A 24,994-nucleotide genomic window follows, 5' to 3' on the forward strand; every position below is an offset into this window, starting at 1 on the left:
ATGAAAAAAGTTTCCAATGTTGTTTTTCATGTAAATTACAAATGTCAGGGTAGGGTTTTTCTCTTAATGCTTTCTTCCGTATATACAATCCAATTGTTGGTGATTTGAAAAAAAACAAAAAAAAATCTTAGACCAATATTTCAAACAAACAAGAAACAGAAACTCTAAAAATCAACCATTGAAACTGTAAAAAAATACAGCTGACTTTTCATAATACCAATAATAATGTAATGTTTATGATAGTGCTTTTTGCACATAGTAGGTCCTCAGTAAAGTTATTGAGTAGCTACTTAAAAAAAGGAAGCATACCAGAATCATAACAGATATATTGGTAATGTCCCTCTTTACAAAAGAATTAAATAAATGAATCTAGATTTGATGCTCCCTGAGTAGAAAATACAAGCAGGCTTTAGCAATAGTCTTCTAACAATGCTGTTATTAAGTAATAGAATCTCAGTACAATCCCTTAATTAACGTTTGCCACTGTTTAAACTATTTTAACTTTGCTTTATAAATGAGTGAAATGAGACTGAGCAAGATTAAGTAACTGGCCCAAGTTCACACAGCTAGTAAGTTTACATACTAATACTTAATTCCAGTCTGTTCCTTCTGAAAGCCCATGGTAACGCAGTGTCTCCACCCTGTGATCTAATAAGAAAGGAACACTATTATGGTCCTTCGGGCACAACCAGACTAGAGTGTCTAAGTCAGAGAGAAAAGGGCCTCTGGCTCTTTAAAAATTCTAATGAAGAGCAGAGGTTTGCTCTCCTTGAACAATCTTTAACAGTGGTTTAAACCTCTCATGAAAACCCTTAATAACAACGCTATATTTTGTTAGTAAGAGGGTGTTTGTAGCAAAAGAAAAAAAGGTACTGTGGTGGGGAATGGGGGAAAGGACTTCTCAGTGAGTCACATATACTCAGAAGTGAGTGGTTTTCTAAAAGTCTCATAAAACCACCAACATTCTTACTAATGAGGTTTAATCTCCTGAATTTTGTCAACAGACTCTTCCAGAGTCTGGTAAAAAAAACAAAACAAAACAAAACCAAAAAAACAGTAAGTCATTTCCCCCTGTTTTTCCTTTGAAAATAAATTCAACCTGCCTCTTCTATACCCCTGAACAATGACATTTCTGAGCCACAACACAATCCATTTGTTGTTCCATTCTCTTACATTTGAATTGTCCCAAAGTGAACCAGTTGCTCAGTGCCCTTTCAAAGCATCTTTGCCCTAGTTTATTGTTTCTAGTTCTACATGTGTTTTTTGTTTCTTATAAAATCATATAAAGGTGGCATTTTAGGACTGAGCATTCAACCTAGATACTTTGGTTCTCTCCCCAGATGTAAAGTTATTTTTCAACCATCCATTTATGATCCTTGGGCTAGTAACTAATAGTTATGAGTAATAGCCTCATGCTGACTGTTGGGACTAAAGTTCAAAACCTGCTTCTAGAACACAAGAGAAGATGCCCTTGGTCATTTTCATCATCAGAACTCTTTGTCTCCTTCTGATTCTTTGCCCCAGGATCCAAAGATTGTTGTGAATAAATACCCGTGAGGTTCTCATTTAGTGGTGCAGGAGTTATCTCTCATAAGCAAATTAGGAAAATTAACACAACAGCCACTAAGGAAAATCATTGCCAAGAACAATCAGTGTGGTGTTCTATTCAAAAGCCAGCAGCTACATTCTTTATAAAATGTCCTGTAAGTGTTTGCTGTTGATTCCTGCAGTCTAAGCTCTCAGGAGTACAGTTTGTCCCCTAGCAAGAAGATAATAGCTAGCACAAACCGAGAAATAAAGAGCCAAACGGAAAGTGGCCCCATGCTGTGCTAAACCCACTGAGCCTTATCCGATTAGACATTACTACACAGTACAAAAGCCTCACTCATGTGCTCGACTGTTCGCCACTGTTGTCAACTCCTCCACAGGCCAATGTTGCAGCTACACCATTGCCTCCTTTCAGTAAACTCTCAGGGAGGCAGAGGGACAAAATGCCGAGAAACAATATCGTTTGTTTAATGGAGAATACCTAATCATCAAATCTGGGCTCACTACAGAGCCGAAGGAGGGAGGGGTGAGAGATGGCACGAAAGAGTTTGATTTCCAATTGTATTGGATGCCATGTGTTTTATACTTCTTTATTTTAAATGTTTTATCAGCATCTTTACTGTTCAAGTCGATGAAGACAGAAGGCATATGCAAAACCTGACAGTAGAACAGGCGATTGAAGTTAAAAAGCTTTTCGTTGGGGGTGCTCCACCTGAATTTCAGCCTTCCCCACTCAGAAATATTCCTCCTTTTGCAGGCTGTATATGGAACCTTGTTATTAACTCTGTGTAAGTGAATCTCCTTGCTACGGTTTTTTGGTTGTTTTTTGTTTGTTTGTTTGTTTGTTTGGGATCACTGTTGCATCTGCACTATCTAAAACCATGGGGGAAGGAAACAATGAAGGACTTCAAGTTAGATTTAGAAAATTTCACTGCTGGCCTTTAAAAAGGGGGTGGGGGGGCACTTAATTTAATTGTACAGAAGCAAGATAATACAAAATAAGAAAAACAACAAAATACTTAAATGTGATTATTCCATTAGCCCCATGGACTTTGCACAGCCTGTATCCTTCAAAAATGCAGACATTGGTCGCTGTACCTATCAGAAACCCCATGAGCGTGAAGATGGAGCTGTTCCAGCTGAAATAGTTACCCAGCCACAGCCAGTTCCCACCCCAGCCATCCCAGCACCCACCCCGGTGGCACATGTAAGTGTTTATAGCCCATTGCTCTCTAAGTTTTACCTCACATTTTTAGTCCTTTTAAGAAGGAAGATTATTCAGAATATCTACTATTCTCTAAGTGCTAGAAGTAGAGGATAGGTAGCCTGTCTGTAAAAACCTATTATCTTTACATCTTCCTCAGACTGCTTTCCTTTGTATTTATCTGTCCTTTAATTTTCCTGTTTATAAAATGGCACGTTTTCAGTTGAAAATTTAGAAAGCACAGAAATGTCTTCAGAATCAAGAATAAAATCCACCTATAATACCGCCACACAGAGGCAACTGTATTTGCATTTTACACAGTAGATGTCATATACACAATTTGGTATTTTGCTTTTAAAAATGGGTAATACATAATTAAAAATGTTTCTAAACATCATGTAAATATGTGTGTCTAATATGACTATATATGTGTGTGTGCAGATATGTATGTAAGTAAACACACACACGTACAGAGACACAAGAAATATTCCAGAGTATGGGAGGGAGTGTATCCTTGCTTAGGGCACGGGCTCCAGAGTCACACTGCCTGGGTTCAGATCTCAGCGTTGTAACCTACTGTCTATGAATTTGGGAAAGCTACTTAGCCAGTCTCTTCTTCAGTTTCCTCATCTGTACAATGAGGATATTAACAATAGTTATGCCAAAGAGTTATGAGAATTTAAAAAGAAATCATTTGTTAAATGTCTAGCATATATTAAGCATTTAATAAATGGCACGGTTTTTATAGATTAATGATCATAATGACCGCTTTTAAGTGCTTACTAAATGCCATCCACTGACTAAACAATTCCCATTGAATATGTAATTCTCATAACAACTTTGTCAAATATATATAATCTCGCTTTGAACTGAGCTGATAAGAATTAGCTAATCTAAGTAACTCACCCACTGACAACCAGTAAATGGCAGGATAAGAATTTTAATCTAGTGGGTCTGACTCTAGAGTCTGGCTTCTTACCGTTGCAACTCTCTGCCTTTGCAATGTGTTTTACTTCCTCCCCATTATGGGCCACTTCAGAGTGTTTCCAGTTTTTCACTGTTAGAAACTATATTTTGTTGAACACTCTGTACAACATACACTCTCACCTTTTCTGATTATTTTTTTAAAAAATAGATTCTTAGATGGGAAATTATGAGGCCAAATGATAAATATGTCTGAGGTTCTCAACACAGATACCTGAACTGCTTTTTATAAAGGTTATACCAATTTACATTCTCACCATCAGTGTATCCGAGAGGGTGGATCTCACTACGCTCTTGAAAACACAGTCCTCATATTTATAATGCTTGCCAATTGATGGTTGAATTGTCTTGAGTACAGATTTTCAGAATTCTTGAATATTTTATTCTTTTCCTTAGTTTCAGTGATGGAATTGGTACTTCTGTAGAGCCATGGGCTCCTTGTCACTAGAAATATTTATTAAATGAGAAACCTCATAACCATCTTTCAGGAAAATCAGTCATTTACTCCCAGTATCATTTCGTCCTCTGTAAAACATGGATATTATACCTACCTCACCTACTACATGGGATTCCTGTAAAAATCAAATGAGATAGTGTATGTGCAAGTCCTTTGAAAATGGGAAGAAGCATACACGCATAGCTACTGAGGAATTCCTGCATTTACTGAGTAACTGGTTTGCATCCAATACTCTGCTGAGCAGTTTATATCCATTATTTCCTTTGATCCCCACAAGCTACTAATTGTTTGATTTAGTTTATTTATATTGTTGGATGTACTATTAGCTCCATTTCACTGAAGAAGATAGTTATGATCACACAACACAACTAACAAGTGGAAAGTCATCAGTTCTCCTAAGACATCCCTGACATCGACCACATGGATTTTAGAATGTTTCCTAAGCTCTTGCGTAAGGTAGCCTCCTGCTAGATATTTCCCCAGCAAAGGAAAGGTTAACGATCCTCCTTCTCTTCTCCCTTGTATCGCTTCGTCTGTTCCCTAGGCTCAAGATGTGTTCACAATTGAAGAATTCAGAAACATCATGGATTAAATAATTTTTTTGACCTTGAATCCAAATACCCACTTATAAAGCTGATTCTATATGAAAATAGATCCTAAGTTCTGAACAACTAATGTAGAATTATACATTACAGTTGGCAGAAGCTGTAGAGAGCATCAGGTCCAATCGCCATCTTATACATGAAGCTTTTTATGTGATACTTGATGTGGACTTGCAGCCTTTGCTTGAACACCTCACGGACAAGAATTCCCAGTGTTATGATGAGCCAGGCTCTCGTTGTTACAAAGCCATTGGTTATAATAACGTAAAAGTGTATACCTGAAACCTCAATGGAATGATTACGTTTCTGAAACCAAACACATTAATATCTTCTCTGTCAAACATCCCTTGAAGGATTTGAAAATACCTACGTCTTCTCCTTCCCGAACCCAAATATTCCATTATCTCAAGCATTCGTTTCATGACCTAATTTCTAATTCCTGTATCCCCTGATCAATGAAAAATCCCTTTCAAAATATGGCACCATTCCAAACTACTGAAAATGGAGTGCCCAGTTCCGGGGACAGCAGGACACCTCCTTCCATGGTCTGTCATCATATTCTATTAATACACCTGAGAATGTGGTAATGTTTTAAACAGACGTATCGCACTATTAGTTTACCATATTCAGTCAACCAAAACCTTGATGGCCTTGTGTCAGTCGAACTTCTCTTGGATCAGGGCTTTCAGCCAGTCTGTGTTGAATTGGTATGGTTTATTGGTGGGGAACCCTGCCAGTCCCCAGTGATCACCTTTCTTTTCTAAGTGCCCATAAGAACTTTGGGTTTTTTTAGCAAATCTCAATGATATCCCTCTGTGGTTTCTAAAGATCACATTTTTCCTTTTTTCTGAAAATATAGATGCTTGCCCATCTGGGACCAGAGATTTTCACTCATTTAGATTTTCTTATAAACATCTTTTCTCATTCCAGTTTCCATTTTCTCTCACCAGTGTATGTTCTAACTTTTCTAAAACAGAACATTCCACTTAGTAGACCAGATAAAAGCAAAAGAGAAGTTGAGTGGCAAGCCTGCGGGTTGGTGTAGAAAGACTTCAGAACATTAGAGCTAGAAGAGACTTTAAAGATTCTGACTCTTAATTTCCATGTGAAGAAAGGAATCCCTAGAACTTAGAGCATGGTCAAAGGTTTCACAAATTATAGATAGTTGGCCCTATAACTCAGACATCTAAATTCTAACTGCTATCTCCCCTTGTCTTGAACATGGTAATTATTTATGACTGTGTGGTGAGAATCATTTTAAAACTTTCCATCTCTGTGGAGTTACTTGTATTTAGAGTTTCAGATCTATGGAACTATACATATCTTCTCTTTTAATTTAACTTCTTTCTCTTGGTTTTCATCTTTTTTTGTGGAGAGGAGTACATATCTGTTTTTTAAAGATGATTAAACCTTAAAGGTTTGACTCTTTTGTAACAAATATTTGTTAAGAGCCTACTAAATCCAAAGGTGAATAAAACAGCATCATTATTACCCTGAGATGGGGAGGGGCGGGGGGACAGAGACAGAAGCTGAGAGGCAGAGAGAGTAGAGAAAGCAGATATTAACATAAATCACACAGTGGGCAAATATGTGTGGAGGTCAGTCAGGATAAGTGCTGAGTGGGTTGCAAAAAGAACCCACTAGCTTTCAAGATTGAAAACTGGAAGCGCAGTGGGGCTTACCATTAAACTCCATCCAAACAAAATGGTTAGCAGTACCTGGCACTGTGAAAACAGATCCATCAAATGCAAAGTTTAATGTCCCCACACTCTTACACTGAAAAATATTTGAACTGAAGCAATATAAATTAATGCTGACATACTTATGACATTATGGTAAGTGTGGAAAACATTTTTTCATCAGAATTTAGACTGTAAAGAATATATTTAAAAATTAAGACTTACGAGTTAATTCCTGAAGTGGTAACATGCCTATATATGAGTCTCGTATTTGTTTTAGCACAGTTGACAGAAATGATCTCCTGTTCTCAGGTTCCTTCAGTTTCCTCTTTACACCATCACTCCCCTCCCACCAGCAACTTGAAGCATAAGGACAATTTCTGGACTCCGGGGAAATTTAAGAATATCTTGAGAAACCCCTGCCCTTTGAAATGAGTTATGTCAGTCCTACTATTAATACATGGCAGAACATCATAGATCAGAGAGCATTTTGTGCATATTATTATCTCTCTTGACAGTGTGGTAGCATTTTCTCTTTGTACTTCTCTCTTATTGGTTAGTCCATTTACATCTGAGTAAACCATTTCCACATATTCCACTTGTGGCTGTTTCTCATGGAAGATGGTGAGACGTGGGAGTAAATAAGAATCTGGACTTCCGGTATTACAGATATTGGTCGAAATGTGACAAATTCTCTGCAAGTATGTACAGTATTTATACCAACCCTTTATGACAAACATGGCCTGCATGGATTTGTAACCAGCAAGCTGACTGCGGTTTTTTTTCACTTGAATTTTATTAGAAAGTTGAACTTAGAACCTCAAAGTTTAGAAATGTGAATGCTAAGTAGAGCAATATAAGTACCGTGAAGAGTCCTTGTGCTATTAGGGCTCTTTGGGAGTTGGAGGAAAGCAGTGATCAAAGAAGGAAAGAATACACCCAAAGAAAGCTATTTACTAGCCTTAATGCTAAAATTTTAAAAGCTAAGTGCAGTCCGGACTGAAGGATAAATCAATTGGATACTGGTCTGTATTTAAAGGGGAAACACACATTTTTCCATACTGCAAGCAATCTCTATTCAGGCCTTAGTGTGTAAATGTTACTGCAAATGCCCAATACTTACCAAAAGAGCTCATGTGCAGAAAGTTAACGTAATTCAGTTTCTCAATAAACAGTTTGAGTAGGGATTTTATATTTCAGAACATGAAAGTCAGTGCTGCAAAAAGTATCTTCCACTCAGTATTCATCCATATAGAAGAGCATCACAAAGAAACACCCAACTTCTCAGATGTGATTTTAGCCCACATTTGTTACAAAGGTTACTGACTCATGAAAGAAGAAAATGATGCCATTTTTATAATCATTTGTCACTGGGTGCTTTCAAGAACAAAGATGCCAGTTATGATAAATGCAATTTAAATCTCTGCTCTGTACCAATCTAAATCCAAGGAAGGCTTATTCACCAGTCATATGCTATCCTGAAGCCAATAACTCATTTCCAAATGTCAGCCAACAACCAGCAGTTGGAAATGACTGCAGCTTTATCCTGACCTGAAATTAAATGAGTAACAGTGGGAGGATGAAAAAGTTCTCACTTCATCACTAATCAGCTGCACTATCCACTTGCATAAACATGACTTTAGGAAGCATGGCTTCCTTCAGAATCCTCTCCAAACACGCACTGTTCTACCCATCATAGGCACCGCCGCATTTAGAATCCCCACCCCAGCCCTGTCTGCCCACCACTTGTCACCGGCCAAGCAGAGGCAAGTAGATAGCAAGCACATTGTCCTTTCAAATCACATTTTCCTCATATGTACTTGTAGTACTTTAGACTTCCCACAAGGTGGCAGGATTGTAACATGTTGAGATTGATGAACCTCTAGTGAGAGGATTTATTATTATTGTTGTTGTTTTAACACAGTTCAGAGATCAGTGTTTCCAAAATATCCCAGGTAGAATATCACATCTATGAAGAGTATGCCTCCCCTCAAGCTCACATTAGCTTGGAGGAAGAAGATTCATCTGTCAACAACCATTCTTAAAAGGTTCCTAAAAATTAGACACTTCCTCCTACCCCTCTTTCTTAGCTTAGATTTCCATGGGAAGCAGGATTGAAAACATTCTTAATGACAAGATCATTTTTCTTCTTGGGCAAACTACAAGACACGTTCTGTTCCATCGCACATGTTCCCCCTTTAAAATGTTAGAAGGAAAAAAGACTCTTGAGAGGCAGGGTGAGCAGCTCCACCCTCTGAGGAGCCTGAGGAAGGAGGAGAGTGCAGCGCAGCAGGCAGATCTCTAGAAACACTGCTGTCCCTGGTTTCAGATTCACCCGGGGGGAAGCGCTACATAGCTGACGGGATCTGGTCCCATCCTCCTTTAACCAAGTGAGAGGAGAGATCCAGACTTGCACCAAAAACATTACCAGAGGTTGGAGAATTGTCTTCCCATCTAAATCCTGGAGTAGATACATATAAACCCTCTTATACTGGCACTTCTCAGTCCTCTTCCAACTGCCAATTTTATAAAGGGGGGTGATAGAAGCTTTATTAGAGCAATATCCACAATACCCATCCCGTTGCTAATTGATGGTAGTATAAACATCAATTTGGGTGTCCGTAACCAACAGTGAATTTAGCATATTGGCTTCATACTTTGAGGTTACCTAGTAGCAGAGAGGTCCGTTTGTGATATCACTCTTTTCTATAATGCTGGTCAAGCTGACAATTTTGTTAGCTACTGTTTCCATCTTGCTTCTCAAGAGCTGCCTGCTGCTAAAGTGAAGCAGAAGCCCCTCCAGAAGGTGCTCTTCTTCCTGAGTTGCAAGTGGGTGTGTCATGTACAAAGTCTTTGTCCTTTTCTAGTCAAAGGGGTTCCTAAAATAATGGAAGCAGGGCCTTTTTCATCTATTAGGTTGATTCAAAAGTAATTGCGGTTTTAAAGGTTAAAAAAAAATTGCAAAAACCGCAATTACTTTTGCACCAATCTAATAGAAAGTCTGACAGTATGTGACAGAGAACTGCTGCTCAGCTCAGGACCAGTGTTGGAAATACCTGTCCAGTCTGCCAGAAAGCAAGGTTATCGTGGTGTTCAGGCCACGATACCCCAAACATATAAGGACCAAAGCTCTCCAGGACAAACAGCTGCTATCAACGTAATACTTAATCTGTGTAACTGCCACTTTGATTATTTAAAAATTGTATGAGCAAAATTATTTTCTTTACATGTAGTAAGTAGATGAAGGACCACAATGGTAACAACATAGAAATAACATGCTGATAGTTTTCTTTTAGGCTCTACATTATTGTTCCTTAATTCCTCAGCGTCCATTGACCTTTTCAACTCCTGTTTTCAGAGTTGAATGTTTTTGAGATGTTTTAGCCCTATTCTGCCCCTGATGGACTCACACCCAGCAGGTAGGATTGTCAGAGATTTCTGAGGAGGGCTGCAAGCTACTTATGTTTGTTGCGATGGTTCTCTGTACAGAAAAATACCGTCAGAGGTTGAAAAATGATCCCAATTCTATAATAGCATCATTGAAGACTGAGACACTAAGCTACCAAAGCCTTTCTAGCTGGGCTCTTTTTGCAGGCAGTGGAATAAGAAAGGTGCTGCCTGTTTATTCCAAGCGAGACCATTCAGCTATGTGAATAATTAGCATTTTCCTGTTCTACCTACCCACTGGGTTTTTGCATATCTATGTGAATTGCAGCAACACTCTGCTCTTTGTAACTGACCATCTCCTGGAAAGCAAGGAGGGGAATACTATTTCCATGAAAACCAATTTTATAGCCTTTCAAAACACTTAAAGCCTTTTACCTGCTGTGGCAGAGTACTCCATTTGACTAAGCTCAAGAGAAAAGAGCAAGGCTTTTCCTAATCAAGTAAAAATTTCCTGTGTGCTGATGAGTCATCTCCGAGGTACACTATTTGGAAAGAACATTCTGCATTGAACCTGTGCTGAGTCAGTGCTCACTGGGCAGTGGCCCACCCAGCGCTATTAAGTGCAGATCTTAAAAACAGATGTGTTGTTGAGAGTGTGCAGCGTATTTATTTTCTCATGTACTGCGTGTTGTGAAAGACTTTCTGAGCAGCTTGTATATCGGGCTATTTTGTGAAAAGAGAAAACAGAGAAAGGAATTGTGGCTTGGTAATTGGAGGAGCCTTGATTATCTATTGAGCTGAGGGTTACAACAGTAGCCAATATGGGCCACCCAGACAAGACTGGCTATATAATTTGCAGGATCCAGAGCAAAATGAAAATGCAGGGCCTCTTGTTCAAAAAATTACTAAGAATTTCAAGATGGTGACATCAGAGTCTTAAACCTAGTGACTGCACAGGTAGCAAGACCCTCACGCTAGCCTTACACCAAGCTCTCCCTTATAAGCACCCCAGGAAGTTGATCTTTGAACAGTGGCAGTTGAAATGATGTGTGGTGAGTTACATTTTTTTTTTCAATGTGCTGGGTTGCTTAGCAACTGCCTAAGGACCTGAATGGGCTGACTTGCAAGTTTAGATACACCATCTTGAAGGTCTAAATTCATGGAAACCTTCTAGTACACTGATAATTTTCAAGAAAAAGTAATATAGTGAGGGAAATGGGGAGGGCAAGAAGGAACACATTTTTCTCCTCTTATAACCCAGTGGCTAGCTTGTCATTTTCCCCGTTCAATCTTCTAAGAATAAAATTCTTCATAAGTGAAGTAAGTGTGAAAAGGAAATACCAGCTTTGTCAGAAATATATTTTTAAAATTTTTTTTTTCCTTAGAGGATAATGAAAACATGAATTAATGAATATTTTTTGGCACACTCATTTGGTGATTCAAGGGTGGAACATAAGAAAATTGACTCACTCTCACTGAACATTTAATAATAAGTACCTACTATGTAGTAGAATACCGTGATGAATAAGAGACAGTTTTTATTCTTAAGGACCTTAAATAAGATTATGTGAGCACCTTAAACTGTAAGAAACAATTAGACAGTAGCATTACATTTTTAATGAATGGAGTCCATAATCTCTCTTTCTCTCCTTGGTATTTTACAGGGTCCTTGTGCTGTAGAATCAGAGCCAGCTCTTTTGATCGGGAGCAAGCAGTTCGGGCTCTCAAAAAACAGTCACATTGCAATTGCATTTGATGACACCAAAGTTAAAAACCGGTGTGTATTATTCTGAGATATGAGACAAGAACTGACAAATGGAAGTACCAAGCATTTGCATTTATTCAAGTTTAATCAACTACATTTATTAATAAATGAGCTGAGTTTTCTTCCTTTCTTTCTTTCTTCTTTCTTTCTTTCTTTCTTTCTTTTTTTTTTAATTCACTGAGTACAGTATAGAACAGAATTATGTTTATCTGAGCCTGAGGAACCCAGTTTGCAAGATTAGGAGACCTGGAAAGTGGTGATCTCAGGAAATGTTTAACTGTCCTGAATGAAAATTCATCCATGATGAGATGCCATTCTATCTTAGAACAAGAATGCTCTGATTCTTCTGTTTTACTTTGAGTGCTTTTATTTCACAGCCTCACAATTGAATTTGAAGTGCGAACCGAAGCTGAATCAGGCTTGCTTTTCTACATGGCTCGGATCAATCATGCTGATTTTGCTACAGTTCAGCTGAGAAACGGATTTCCCTACTTCAGTTATGACTTGGGAAGTGGTGACACCAACACCATGATTCCCACCAAAATCAATGATGGCCAGTGGCACAAGGTAAGTCCCCAGGATATTGGCCGTACCCTACATGGCAGGTACTTGATGGCAGCCGTCCGCATTGCCGTGGTGCCAGTATGTCTTGCCCGTGCAGACACTGACCTGGTGCTACTGGAATGTGTCCCAGGCTGAAAATAAAGCAAGTGCCATATACAACTGCCAGCCTTGGAAATGTGATCAGACCTAGGTAGGTTTATATTTGGCCCCTTACATGCCTCATCGTGGTACTTATGAGATTCCATCATTGCTATACAGCTGTGCTTCCCAAACATCTTCCACAAATGAGGGCCAGGTAGTTGAAGACATTCTCGCTACTCTAAGTGGGAAACATAAAGTGTGTGGATTATACAGCTCTATGAATTCAATTTGAAAGAATAATATTTTTCTGAGGTTTTATTTTTCTACTGTTAAGATGCTAAAATGGCATCTCTTTTATGAAATTATATTTGACAAACTTAAAAGCTGTCAATACTAAAATGTTCCTTAAGACTTACCCTCCCATCCTACCCCATACTGGTCTGTAAAAGCCAAGAGTATGGGAATCTGTTATATCGTGTTTAAGGGGCTCCAGGGCATCATTTACACTGACAGTCATTTGGAACAACTTCTAAAACACTGGCCTTCCACACAGAAAATGATACTATTATGGGCACAGAAGGCTCATCTGCCAGCTTACTGTCCTCTTTGGCATGACCACAAGTAGATAATATACTGCCTGATTAAAATGAATACTCAGAGTCTGTTTCTGCACCTGTGATGGCCTAGTAAATAAAGCCTCCCTAGGTAGACCAATAAAATGGTTAATTTTTAGATTATATTATTAGATGTTATATTTTATATATTGACCTACGTGGACTTGTTAAATGCTCACTTAACATTTTGTATGATTAGCATATCATACAAAAAGCCAAAGAACCTAAAAATATATAATAAAAATGCAATGTCAACCAATTTGTTATCTTGGAAATAAAAAAATGGAATCTTTATGTCTGCTTGGGAGCTTATGACTAGCAAGTACTGATCTTTATAAAGGCTCTCTCCTTAAGGTTATTCATGTCTCTGGCTAAGAGAATGATAGATATGACACTTGAGAAGAAGTTGGGCCACAGTGAGTCTGGGCTTAAAAAAGAAAGTTGAAATACTATAAGAAGTCAAAATAAAGAGGGATGTTATTTTTGAAGGGTTATAAACATTATTTCCCAAGCCAGAATACATAAGTACAAAATGAGATCTTACATTCTTCTAATTCTGATGTAGATTCATTTTTAAGGGATCATTGTACTCCAGCATTCACAGGGTTACACGCTCCTTTTCCTAAATTCAGACTCAAGGTTTATGCTCAAGCCAGTCTTCACACCCCTTATTTCACTCTATCCCAGAAGATAATTCACTCCACTGCTGCAATTTCAGCACCCGTCAGCTTTCCATCTTCCTCCCTGACTTTGTACTAATCAGCTGCTGCAGAAACAGCAAAGTAGCCTGGATGTGCTGCCCTTCCTCCTGCTTGAGAAGTGCCTGTTAGGCAGAGGGATGTACCATATCTGAAATTGTGTTGGGGAGACCAGACTTTGCTCAATCAAACTAATGCACTTCTAAAAACGGACATGAATTTTGCAGCCCACTTAATCATGACAGGGCTCTCAATCTGCCCAGTTCCTTACAACATGTTCACTTGGCAATCTATAGAAGAGTCTTCAATCTAAAACTCACCCGGGAAGACTTTGTACTTTTCCAGAGATGGCACTAATGGAAAAAACAGAGTTCGAGCTATCCTGTAAAATAGGTTTAACCTCACTTATATGATGAGCTTAGTACATACTAGGCACTCAGTAAGCTACTTGGCTTTTCCTAAGGAATATCCTAAAAGTTATTATTTCTCATACTCTGCATATTAAAATTTATCCATGATTGGCATTAATAGCTCCTCTTATTTTTTGTAGATTAAAATTACACGAGTTAAGCAAGAAGGAACTCTTTACGTAGATGATGCCTCCAACAAAACCATCAGTCCCAAGAAAGCTGATATCCTGGATGTTGTGGGAATGTTGTATGTTGGTGGGCTACCCATCAACTATACTACCCGAAGAATTGGTCCAGTAAGTGTCTCATTTGTTTCTTTGTGGCCTAAATAACTGGCTCAGTCATGTATGTATTTTGAATTATTAGGCGACATTGGCCCGTGACCACTTATAACTGGATAGAAAATCATCTTTTCTGAGAAGTGACAGAGGGTCTTCTAGACAGATTTGACTATGAGAGGCAATGTCTCAGAGCAGCATGGACCCTGGAGCTAGACTCCCTCGGTTTGAATACCTACTTCATTATGGACTAGCTGTGTGATCTTAAGCAAGTTACCTAGTCTTTCTTTGACAGAGTTCCCTCTTTTGTACAATAGGGTAATATTAATATCAAACAAACAAGGTTGCTGTAAAGATTAAATGAGGTAATATATTTAATGTGCTAGAAGAGTACCAAGCATATAGAAAGCACTGAACAATGAAGATGATGATAATAATGGTGTTGATAGTATTTAGAACCAGAGATTTAGCAAATATTGGAGATGTGGTATTTATAGTACAGTTACCCAATACTGGATTCAGAATTTAAAGTCCTCACAATTTGGTAAATCAATATTCACAAAATAATTTTTTTGTCAGACCATGTGTCCTGGTTTGCTTTAGAAAGCATTATTGTAAGAAGCATAAGGGATTTGTGTTTTTAAAGAACACACTACATACAAGTGTGATCCATTTCTATAACCAAATCGGAACACATAATAATGTAGAGTTGTTCCTCATCAAAGACATTTGTTAATCACAGTCATAATTCTCAGGATTTGGCTCCTCTAATGGATGACCTGTATCACTTTCCTTTCATAGATACTGGATATGCTACCTAGGCCTGGCAAAGTGAGAGTCTCTGAAATGAGAGTGGCAAGAGTGATTAACTTGCATCCTAAAAACAGATGAAATATAATGGAGCAGAGTATGACTGATTTATTTCTATAGTCCCGAAACATTGAATGTTTTATATAAACTTTCAAGTTTCATGTGTATATGTGTTTTCTTAGGAAAGGGTCCCACTGCTCTCATAAGATTTTTATGAAGAAGAAACACTGAACCAAACCTCTTATCTTTTCAAATAGAATTTGAATATAGATTATGACAAAATGTGTATATAGTAAGGTTAAAAAACTATTAACAGAAATGTAAGAGACTAATTAAAACTTAGGATACCCGTGTGGGCCCACAGCTCTGCGCAGAATTTAGAATATCAGAACGGTCAGATTCTAGGCTCAATACATCCTAGCTGAGAAGCACAGCACGATGCTCTGTGCCCATGCTGTGAAGCCTGGGTGAGAGTGCAGATTGAGACAGTTGGAGATACTTGAAGACAAATGGCTGCTGATTCCACGCTTAGAGCACCCCACAAATGATTGCACTCCATATAAAGGCAAAGTTTTGCTAACACCTGATATCTGTTTCTTCTGATCTGAAATAATAGGTGACCTATAGCATTGATGGCTGTATCAGGAATCTTCAGATGGCAGAGGCCCCTGCTGACCTTGAACAGCCAACCTCCAGCTTCCATGTTGGAACATGTTTTGCAAATGCTCAGAAAGGAACATATTTTGATGGAACAGGTTTTGCCAAAGCAGGTGAGGTGCTTCCATTTCCTTCCTGTTGAATACTAACTAGGTACAAATATTAACTTCCTGCTTGAGTAGAAGAATGAATGTCCCTGGGTCCTAAACCAGTATCTTTTATTTAAGCCATAAATAAAAACATGCAGAAGTAATTTTAAAAATGCCTCTTACCGATTAATGTATTAATGATTCTGATAAGACCTAATAGAAGAAGTAAACTAAAAATCTATTTGGAGAGTTTATTTCATCTTCTTCCCTGGAGATCAATAAAAGCAAAATAAATTAATTCTGCAAGAAGGTTCATAAGTTTATACTATGTAATTTATCTACTTTCCAATTTTCCCTGTCTACCTTTCTGGAAATGAGATAACATTTTTCTTTGTTTCTCCCCTTCAATTCTTTGCAGCGCTCCATTTCTTGATCTCTTCTCACACACACACAACACATACACACATTGGAGATGAAGACTGGCACCTCTCCCTGACTTTAAGTATTATCTTCTCCTTTCCAATGAACATTTCCTGTGTAAAGTCACTGAGCGTGAATGAACAATTTAGGAAGACAAATATGAATAAAACGTATATATAATAATAAAGAATCTGACATGTACATACTTTAAGATAGAGTACTCAGTCCCATGCTTACCACAGACACATGCATTTACTCGTTAGGAAAAACAATAATGAGCACATAATAAATATATAGACGTCATTATGGGCAACAGAAGTAAGTAAGATGTTTCTTCCTTCAAGAATATCCTATCAAGTTTACAGCCACCTTCGGGATTCAGAAGAATTTTGAATAAACTTCAAAGTTTTGAATTTTACTTATAAAAAAAGAATACTATCAACGGATAAGATTCTGGACTTTTCATTTTCCTGTGGGAGGCACTGGGTTGAGAGGAGCGTGGCCATCTTCTCTCCCGCCATGGCGTATGCTCGTCCATGGATATCGGTGTACTCTGAAAAGCGGGAATCATCCGGCAAAAATGCGACTTCATCTGCTGTGTTACAGCCTCCCATTCAACCAGATGTTGTGAACTTTGTTCACACTAACTCGCACAGAAATAATAGACAGTCCTGTGCTGTCAGTGAATTAGCAGGTCCTCAAACCAGTGCTGGGTCGGCAGGTATGGGCAGAGCAGTGGCTCGGATTCCCAGAGTTCAAGGTGGTGAGCCTCATCATTCTGGCCAGGGTGATTTTGGCAGTATGTGTCATGGAGGCCACGTGTTTGCACCAACCAAAGCCTGGCACTGTTGGCACCGCAGAGTGAACAAAATACAGACGCCACATGCCATCTGCTCTGCCTTGGCTGCCTCAGCCTTACCAGCACTGGTCATGTCTAAAGGTCATCGTATTGAGGAAGTTCTTGAACTTCCTTTGGTGGTTGAAGATAAAGTTGGAGGCTAACAAGAAGACCAAGAAGGCTGTTTTGCTTCTTAAGAAACTTAAGGCCTGGAATGATATCCACAGGTCTGTGCCTCTCAGCGAATGAGAGCTGGCAAGGGCAAAATGAGAAACGATGGTCGTATCCAGCACGGGGGACCTTGCATTATCTATAATGAGAAGAATGGCGTCATCAAAGCCTTTGGAAACATCCGTGGAATTACTCTGCTTAATGGAAGCAACTTGTTCCTGGTGGGTATGTGGGCCGTTTCTGTATTTGGACTGAAAGTGCTTTCTGCAAGTTAGATGTAAAGCTGCCTTGGTGTAAAGCTGCCTCCCTCAAGAGTAACTACAAGTTTCTCCTGCACAAGATGCTCAGTACAGACCTTAGCAGAATCTTGAAAAGCCCAGCGACCCAAAGAACCCTCTGTGCACCACGCAAGAGAATTTGTCAGAGTCCTGAAGAAGAGTCCACTGAAAAACCTGAAATTCATGTTGAAGTAAACTCAGATGCAAAACCCATGCACCAGAACACCATTCTTCACCAGGCCAGGAACCACAAGCTCCAGGTGGATAAATCAGCAGCAGCGCTTGAAGCCAAATCCCATGAGGAGGGGGTTCTGGGCAAGAAGCCTGTGGTAGGGAAGAAAGGAAAGAAGGTTGTTGGCACTACGAAACAGTAGAAGCCATCAGTGGCAGAAAAAGCTGCAGCTACCAAGAAACCAGCAGCTGAGAAGAAGCCAGTAGAAAAGAAACCCACCATAGAAGAAAAGAAACCTGCAGCATAAACTGAAATTTGTTTATTCCGTAAAAGTCAAATCACTATGGACAACTAGTCTTCAAAACCTGATCAAAAAAAAAAAAAAAGAAAAATAGGTAGGATTCTGTATGCTTAGAAATCACAAGAAAACAAGTAAAAAATGAATAAAAACTATAAAAGACACACAAGCAAGGTTCTGTGACTATTTAGAAGAAAGATTAATTTTGGTTGGGGAAATCAGGAAAAGTTTTATGGCAAAATCAACATTTGTGTGAGAATTTAAAAGATGCGTTGAACACTTACAGGCCTAAATTGTCAGAGGCAGAAGAGCAGGGCCTTCTAACAAAGAGCATAAGTGGAAACGTCACCTATACAAAAGCAGAAAACAGAAAAAACACAGGATATGCTAAATATTAAAACATTGGGCATTAAAATGAACCCCAAATTCCATGTGCTATAAAAATCCAAAACCTTCCCCAAGATTTCCACAAATTCACAGATGGCTAGCATTCTCTTGGTCAAATTTGATGGCAAGTTTCAGCTTTAGTTTCTGCTTTTAGATTGACTTGCCATCCTGCCTGAGCTCTTTTTGTTCTGGATCACACTGGACCAGAAAATTAGCCACTTCCCCAGTCTCAAACAACTCCTGACATCCCCTCAACACACAGTGTAATACAATCTACAAAAGACTTGAGTGGTCGGTGGAGGTTGTCCCTGGAAAACATACAACTTCAGTTTAAACTCTTGATATATTTGTCCTTAAAAGTTTTCCCACCACCCGGTTACTCCCTCTGTCCTCAGCTGAACTGCCTCATGTTCCTCCCTTCTCCTTATTTCTCTCTTTCAGGACCAGAAACAAGGTCTTCCTATTTTATTTTGCAGAACAACTCAGCCTTTTCTACCGTTTAGTCTTAATATCCATTCTAAACCCACCTTTGCCCATCCAAACCCATCAATGTTCTCAGTAAGAACAAAAAGTCTTTCACAAAATAGGCTCCACTCTTCATTGAAGACAGTTGTGGTTACACATAGCATTTATTTCTTCCTAATAAATAGATGACATGGAGAAACTTTCCATGAGTTCTTCCCTAATACTCCGTGCAGTTGATAGATGGTCTAGTCTGGTTTTAATGAATCACTTTGTTTCTAAGAGGCATGTCTTAAATACTTGCTAAAAGATTAAGTAAACCAATGAATCAAATACAGAAAATTATAAAGAAAAGACTTAACTAGGTGAGAAAGGAAAGTCTGTTTATGTCCCAGAATCTCCTCCTTCAAAATTGTGCTTGCAATTCCTATCCTTATAAATAAAAGGTCTGGGACCTTTTGAGCCCTTTCAGATCTTTGTGGCACCATTTAGGGTGGCCCAGTGAAATTTTCATGAATAATTACTGAAATGCTTGACTTAATCCAACAGTTAAAACTGCTAATATAATCATACCTAGACCTGAGATTCTTTGAGTCAGTGTCAGTGTGTGTTCATTCATTCATTTATTCAACATGTATATAGTAAACCTCCACTACCATGTTTCCCTGAAAATAAGACCTAGCCAGACCATCAGCTCTAATGCATTTTTGAAGCAAAGATTAATATAAGACCCGGTCTTATTTTAATATAAGACCAGATATAATGTGATGTGATGTGATGTGATGTGATGTGATGTGATGTGATGTGATGTGATATAATACTAGGTATAATATAATATAATATACTAAATATAATACTGGGTATAATATAATATAATATAATATAATATAATATAATATAATACCGGGTCTTATATAATATATAAGACCGGGTCTTATATGAATTTTTGCTCCAAAAGACACATTAGAGCTCATGGTCTGGCTAGGTCTTATTTTCGGGGCAACACGGTGTGTGCCAGATACTTTGGTAAGCACAGGGATAAAATGGTGAGCAATATAGAAAAAGTCATCGGCCTCACAGAACTTACATTCTAGGAGGGAAGACAGCCAAGAAAATAAGCAATAAATATAAAGTGTATTATATAATATAATAGTGGCAATATAGGCCATATGAGAGTCTGGAACGTATAGTTATTATAATTGACTAACATCTGAATTGAAATCTAATAAAACCATTGCATTATAAAAAATTGAATTAGCAATCCCTAAACTCTAATATGTATTTTAATTCTCATTTTGCAGTTGGTGGGTTCAAAGTGGGATTGGACCTTCTTGTCGAATTTGAATTCCGTACGACTAGAACCACTGGAGTTCTCCTGGGAATCAGCAGCCAAAAGATGGATGGACTGGGTATTGAAATGATTGATGAAAAGGTGAGCATCAGCCGTCTAAATATTGCTGATCTCTTCATGATATTGTTGTTCATGTGTAGAAATTCTATCTTGAAGCTTTGCTGTATTCTTTTTGGGAGAAAGCTCGATTGTATCTTTTCATCCTTCTGGATTATCCCAATTTATGTATATTTTCAACACACTTATTCTGTAGACCAGTATAAACTTTCAATAAGCTAATAATACCACATAATACTATGTAAGCCAATTGTGTTGATTAATAATGGACCAAATAGTTTTAGATCTCAAGCTCTTACTGTGTTACTAAAAGTACACTGTTATTCTCCTCTTTACGGATACACAGTCTATGAAACTCTTTATTCCAGTGGAGGGAAAAGGAGGGGTCTTGGATTGTCTGAAAATCAGTCTTTGCCTCTTATAATAATAAGTGGCTAGCTGACATATTGGCTTTTCAATTTTTATTTAAAAGCATCCAGATACCATTTCAAAAAATAGGACATTTATAACAAATTTATATTGGTATAATATATTTGGTCAATTTGCTTACAATGGATAATCTAATTCTAAACACCATTTTGGTCCCTGGCTGCCTAGGAGCAGCCACTTGCAGTGGAATGACCTGTCTATATACACTTTTGTGCTGTAGGGAGCAGGTAAAAAGAAGAAGGTAAAGCAAGAAATATCACATGTTTGCTTTCTGGCTGTTAAATAGGAATCATACGGCAACTGTGTTCATATTTCCACTTGTAAGCTATTGTTGCCTCCCAAGAAGAAATACCACACAGTGACCTAAAATATGCTTCCCTTTGCCGCCTCCCTCCCTCCTCTCAGTCTTCAAACCATGTCAAAGGCAATAAAGCAAAAAGATCCAGGAGCACGGAGAAAAAAGGGGGAACAAATAAGCAACACTTAATAGTTTTGCCAGATTTTCAAAACACACTTTCCCTACATCTTGTTGGAATAAGCTTCGTTTCATCACCTGCTTATAACCACGGTTACTATCAATTTGTCAGTGTATCAAGTTCCTTTATGATGCATGTGGATTTCTTACCAAACTCCTTTTATATGAAAAATCCTGGTATTACAAACTCTACCCAGTATAGTAAAATCTTAACTAATATTTACATTACTGTATAGTTTACAAACTTTTCACATATTTACTTGTACTTTCAATCTTTTTTTTACAACCGCTATTTCTTATTTTTTTACCTTGTCAAATGTGTTGCCAGATTGACTGTTTTTAATGTTTCGATATGTTTCTTTTCTTCATCAGCTTCAAAAGAATTCTGTCATCTCAAATTTCAGGGGCTGTTCCATATTACTGAAAACAGATTTTTCTCATTTAGACAAGAACTTCCAATCTAAGTTCTTCATTGTTGTTATTTAACCGGCCTTCTGGCTCAAAGTCTTTGGCACCTGAGACATGAAGCCGGCCCAAAAAAGTAATTTATGTAACTCGCAATCCTGTATATAAAATGGAAACCATAAAGGAAAAAAAAACAAAAAAACATATGATTAAAACATCAAAAGCTTAAATTGAAAAAAAAAAAATAATAAATAACCCTTTAAAATGAATTTGTAAGCCAAATTAATGAATCACTCTAAACAACATCTTTTAAGAAAATCTTATGAGGTTCACTAAGAACTCTCACACTCTAAAAAGATCTATGGTAGAATTTTCCCCGTTTACATCAGGTCCTTTTTTTGTCAGCAGGTCTCAAAATTATATTTCACATTTCCTAAAAGCAGAATTAACACCAAACTCACACATCTTGCCTGTTGCTCCCAACAATGCCCAAATGCAAAGAACATAATTTGTGACTTCTGCTCATTAAGTTTGTTTTAATTTCTGCCAAGTATTTTTTTTTATAAATGAATATGCCCTAGTTATGTTCACTTTAAACTATTCCAGCTGATATCTTTTCTAGAGATCTGACAGTTTTTACCATGTGAACCATCATGATACCCTTCTAATGAAACCATCTGTGACTGTACAATTTCCTACTTTCTAGATTATGTTTCACGTGGACAATGGCGCCGGCCGATTCACTGCTGTTTATGATGCGGGGATCCCAGGGCATCTGTGTGACGGACAATGGCATAAAGTCATGGCCAACAAGATCAAACACCGCATTGAGCTGACAGTAGATGGGAACCAGGTGGAAGCCCAGAGCCCAAACCCAGCATCTACGTCAGCTGACACAAATGACCCTGTGTTTGTTGGAGGTTTCCCAGGTGAGTGTTGTCCACCCCAGCAAGAATTTCTTTGCTCTATTACATTCATGATTTTGAAAACATTTATATTTCTATAAATATGTCCAAGAATGTGTGCTTAAGTATGCTTTCTTCCTAGCTTTAGAATCTCCTTCCATAAATAACACCTTGCCTGAAATTTCCAGTGTAGAAAATGAGCATATTACTTATATAAACCACATGAGACTGAATTTTCACAACAGTCCCCAAACTTGCATTCATGGGGTGATGGAGGATAGAGGAAATGAATTTGGCTTATAAAAGAGATGAGGCATTTAACAGCGATTGGGGCCACAGTTGGTGTTCTCTCTTATTTTTTAAAAATTAATATACCAGAGGAATCATAAAATGTTATGGAACTTATTTCCTCAAGTTCTAGAAATCATTGGGTTAAACGTAGCTAATTTCCCCCTCAGGTTATTTTAGAATTTATATTTATATTACAAAGAAACCCAAGCAATAAATCTGCATTCAAAATCCCTCTCCAGCACATTAAAAATAGCCTGTGAACCGCAGAAGAGTTACCTAAAGTGCCCATAAACAAGAGTGCTCGACTTGATGAGAAACAAGCCAAGTGCCTCTTAATAAGTACTGAAATAACACAGACTTCTGGAATGGTCTTTCAACATTCTGGCAAGAGAAACTTTTGTTCCCTTTTATTGTAAAGCTCCTTGGCTTAATGATATAAGCAAAGCATACGTATACTGAGCAGTGGAGACTGAGGAAAAGATATAGAAGTAATGGGGACCAATTCAGAGCTCCTCTTTCCAAAGTCACTTCTGTTTTAACAAGTAGGCTTTAACAAGACCTACTTATGCTTCAATCAAGATAAACCCCGAGATATTATAAAGGAGAAAATGTATTTTTCCATTCACAGCCTGGGAAATGCGATCCTTATTAGCACCTAGTAGGCCTGCTGGGAAAAGGGAGTCTGTCCTTAGGAAGAGAAAGATGTTGCGTGAATTTTCAACTAACTTAACCTTTTGGGATTTATTTTTACAATGTAAGAAATGAACAAAGTCACCATTAAAGACCCATGTCCTAATTCAGTAAAATATTTGATCAATTGTTTTGTTTCATTAAATCAAATTTAATAATTGTAAGTCACAACTGTGAAAGTATTCATTCCAAGTCAAATTCTTTGTTTGATGTCTTAAAATGAATGTCTCCAAATTTTTTATTTTTTTTTTAGTTGGGGCATATTAGGGAACAGTGTGTTTTTCCAGGATCCATCAATCATTGTCCTTCAATCTAAGTGTGGAGGATGCAGCTCAGCTCCAAGTCCAGTCATCATTTTCAATCTTAGTTTCAGGGGGTGCAGCCCACCATTCCATGGGGGAATTGAACCGGCAACCTTGTTAAGAGCTCACACTCTAACCAACATGAGCCATCCAGCTGCCCCTCCACTGAGCTTATTGTCTTCAATCTAGTTGTGGAGGATGCAGCTCACTGGCGCATGTGGGAATCGAACCAGCAACCCTGTTGTTAAGAGATCTGCGCTCTAACCAGCTGAGCCATCCGGCTGCCCTGTATGTCTCCAAATTTTATAATACATTACTATAAAATAAAAAAAAGTTGGTATTTCTGTACAATTTTAACTGTTAGTAAAGCTAAGAACAAAATAACTAACTTGACGTAAAACAGCCTTCCAATTTAATTTCACACCAACAGCAGACTTTGAAATATACTCTTACACATAGCAGCTGCATTTCAAAAACTGAGCCCTCTTTGCTTTGTTTTTCAGGTGGCCTCAACCAATTTGGCCTGACAACCAACATCAGGTTCAGAGGTTGCATCCGATCCCTAAGGCTCACCAAAGGCACCGGCAAGCCACTGGAAGTTAATTTTGCCAAAGCCCTGGAACTAAGGGGAGTTCAACCTGTATCATGCCCAGCCAAATAATAAAAACAAGTTTAACCACAAGAAGGGTTCTTCAGAACAAGTATATCAAGTAAAACAAATATATTTACCTGTGTATGTTATTAAAGCTAATTTGTGCATGTATATTGAATTCTTGTGTATTCAGATGGTGCTAATTCAGATCCCAGACTGATTTTTAATTCAAATTCTTTCTCAAGCTCATGAATATTAAACCAACTATGTCATTCTAACTTCTTGTTTTATGTGATTTTAAGTGTATAAGGCAACTCACCATAAATTGTTGAATTTGCAACATGTCCTAGAGTCATCTCAAGAAGAAATCAGGGGTGGCCGGTTAGCTCAGTTGCTTAGAGCATAGTGCTAGTAGCACCAAGGTTGCCGGTTCAATCCCCACATGGGCATTGTGAGCTACACCCTCCTTAAAAAAAAAAAAAAAAAAAAAGAGAGAGAGAGATCAGATGTAATTATTTGTAAAGGCATTTTTTTTTTTTTTTTTTTTTTTACTAACTCCTATTAATACTTTTATCATCCTTTTCCTTGTATCTCAGCTTTGGCTTTCTGTTCCAGCCACTGAAAACAACGGTGGACTTGCTATG

General features: G+C 38.0%; 1 protein-coding gene and 1 pseudogene across 6 annotated transcripts in view; both read left to right on the plus strand.

The window, feature by feature from the left end:
- The window catches only part of LAMA2 (laminin subunit alpha 2), a 535,718-nt gene extending 511,090 nt beyond the window's left edge, over positions 1–24,628 (plus strand). For all 6 annotated transcript variants that reach the window (XM_074333565.1, XM_074333563.1, XM_074333566.1 and 3 more), the window contains 9 exons: positions 2,160–2,336; positions 2,590–2,755; positions 11,526–11,638; positions 12,004–12,193; positions 14,134–14,289; positions 15,698–15,851; positions 20,155–20,285; positions 22,277–22,499; positions 24,262–24,628. In XM_074333565.1, coding sequence (XP_074189666.1) covers positions 2,160–2,336; positions 2,590–2,755; positions 11,526–11,638; positions 12,004–12,193; positions 14,134–14,289; positions 15,698–15,851; positions 20,155–20,285; positions 22,277–22,499; positions 24,262–24,419 — 1,468 coding nt within the window. In that variant the 3' untranslated portion in view covers positions 24,420–24,628. The remainder of the gene's footprint in view (positions 1–2,159; positions 2,337–2,589; positions 2,756–11,525; positions 11,639–12,003; positions 12,194–14,133; positions 14,290–15,697; positions 15,852–20,154; positions 20,286–22,276; positions 22,500–24,261) is intronic.
- Positions 16,738–18,091, plus strand: LOC109446238 (large ribosomal subunit protein uL4; annotated as a pseudogene).
- Positions 24,629–24,994: the final 366 nt, after the last annotated feature.

This window comes from Rhinolophus sinicus, linkage group LG05 (assembly GCF_036562045.2).
Source record: "Rhinolophus sinicus isolate RSC01 linkage group LG05, ASM3656204v1, whole genome shotgun sequence".
In the NCBI taxonomy this organism is placed as follows: domain Eukaryota; kingdom Metazoa; phylum Chordata; class Mammalia; order Chiroptera; family Rhinolophidae; genus Rhinolophus; species Rhinolophus sinicus.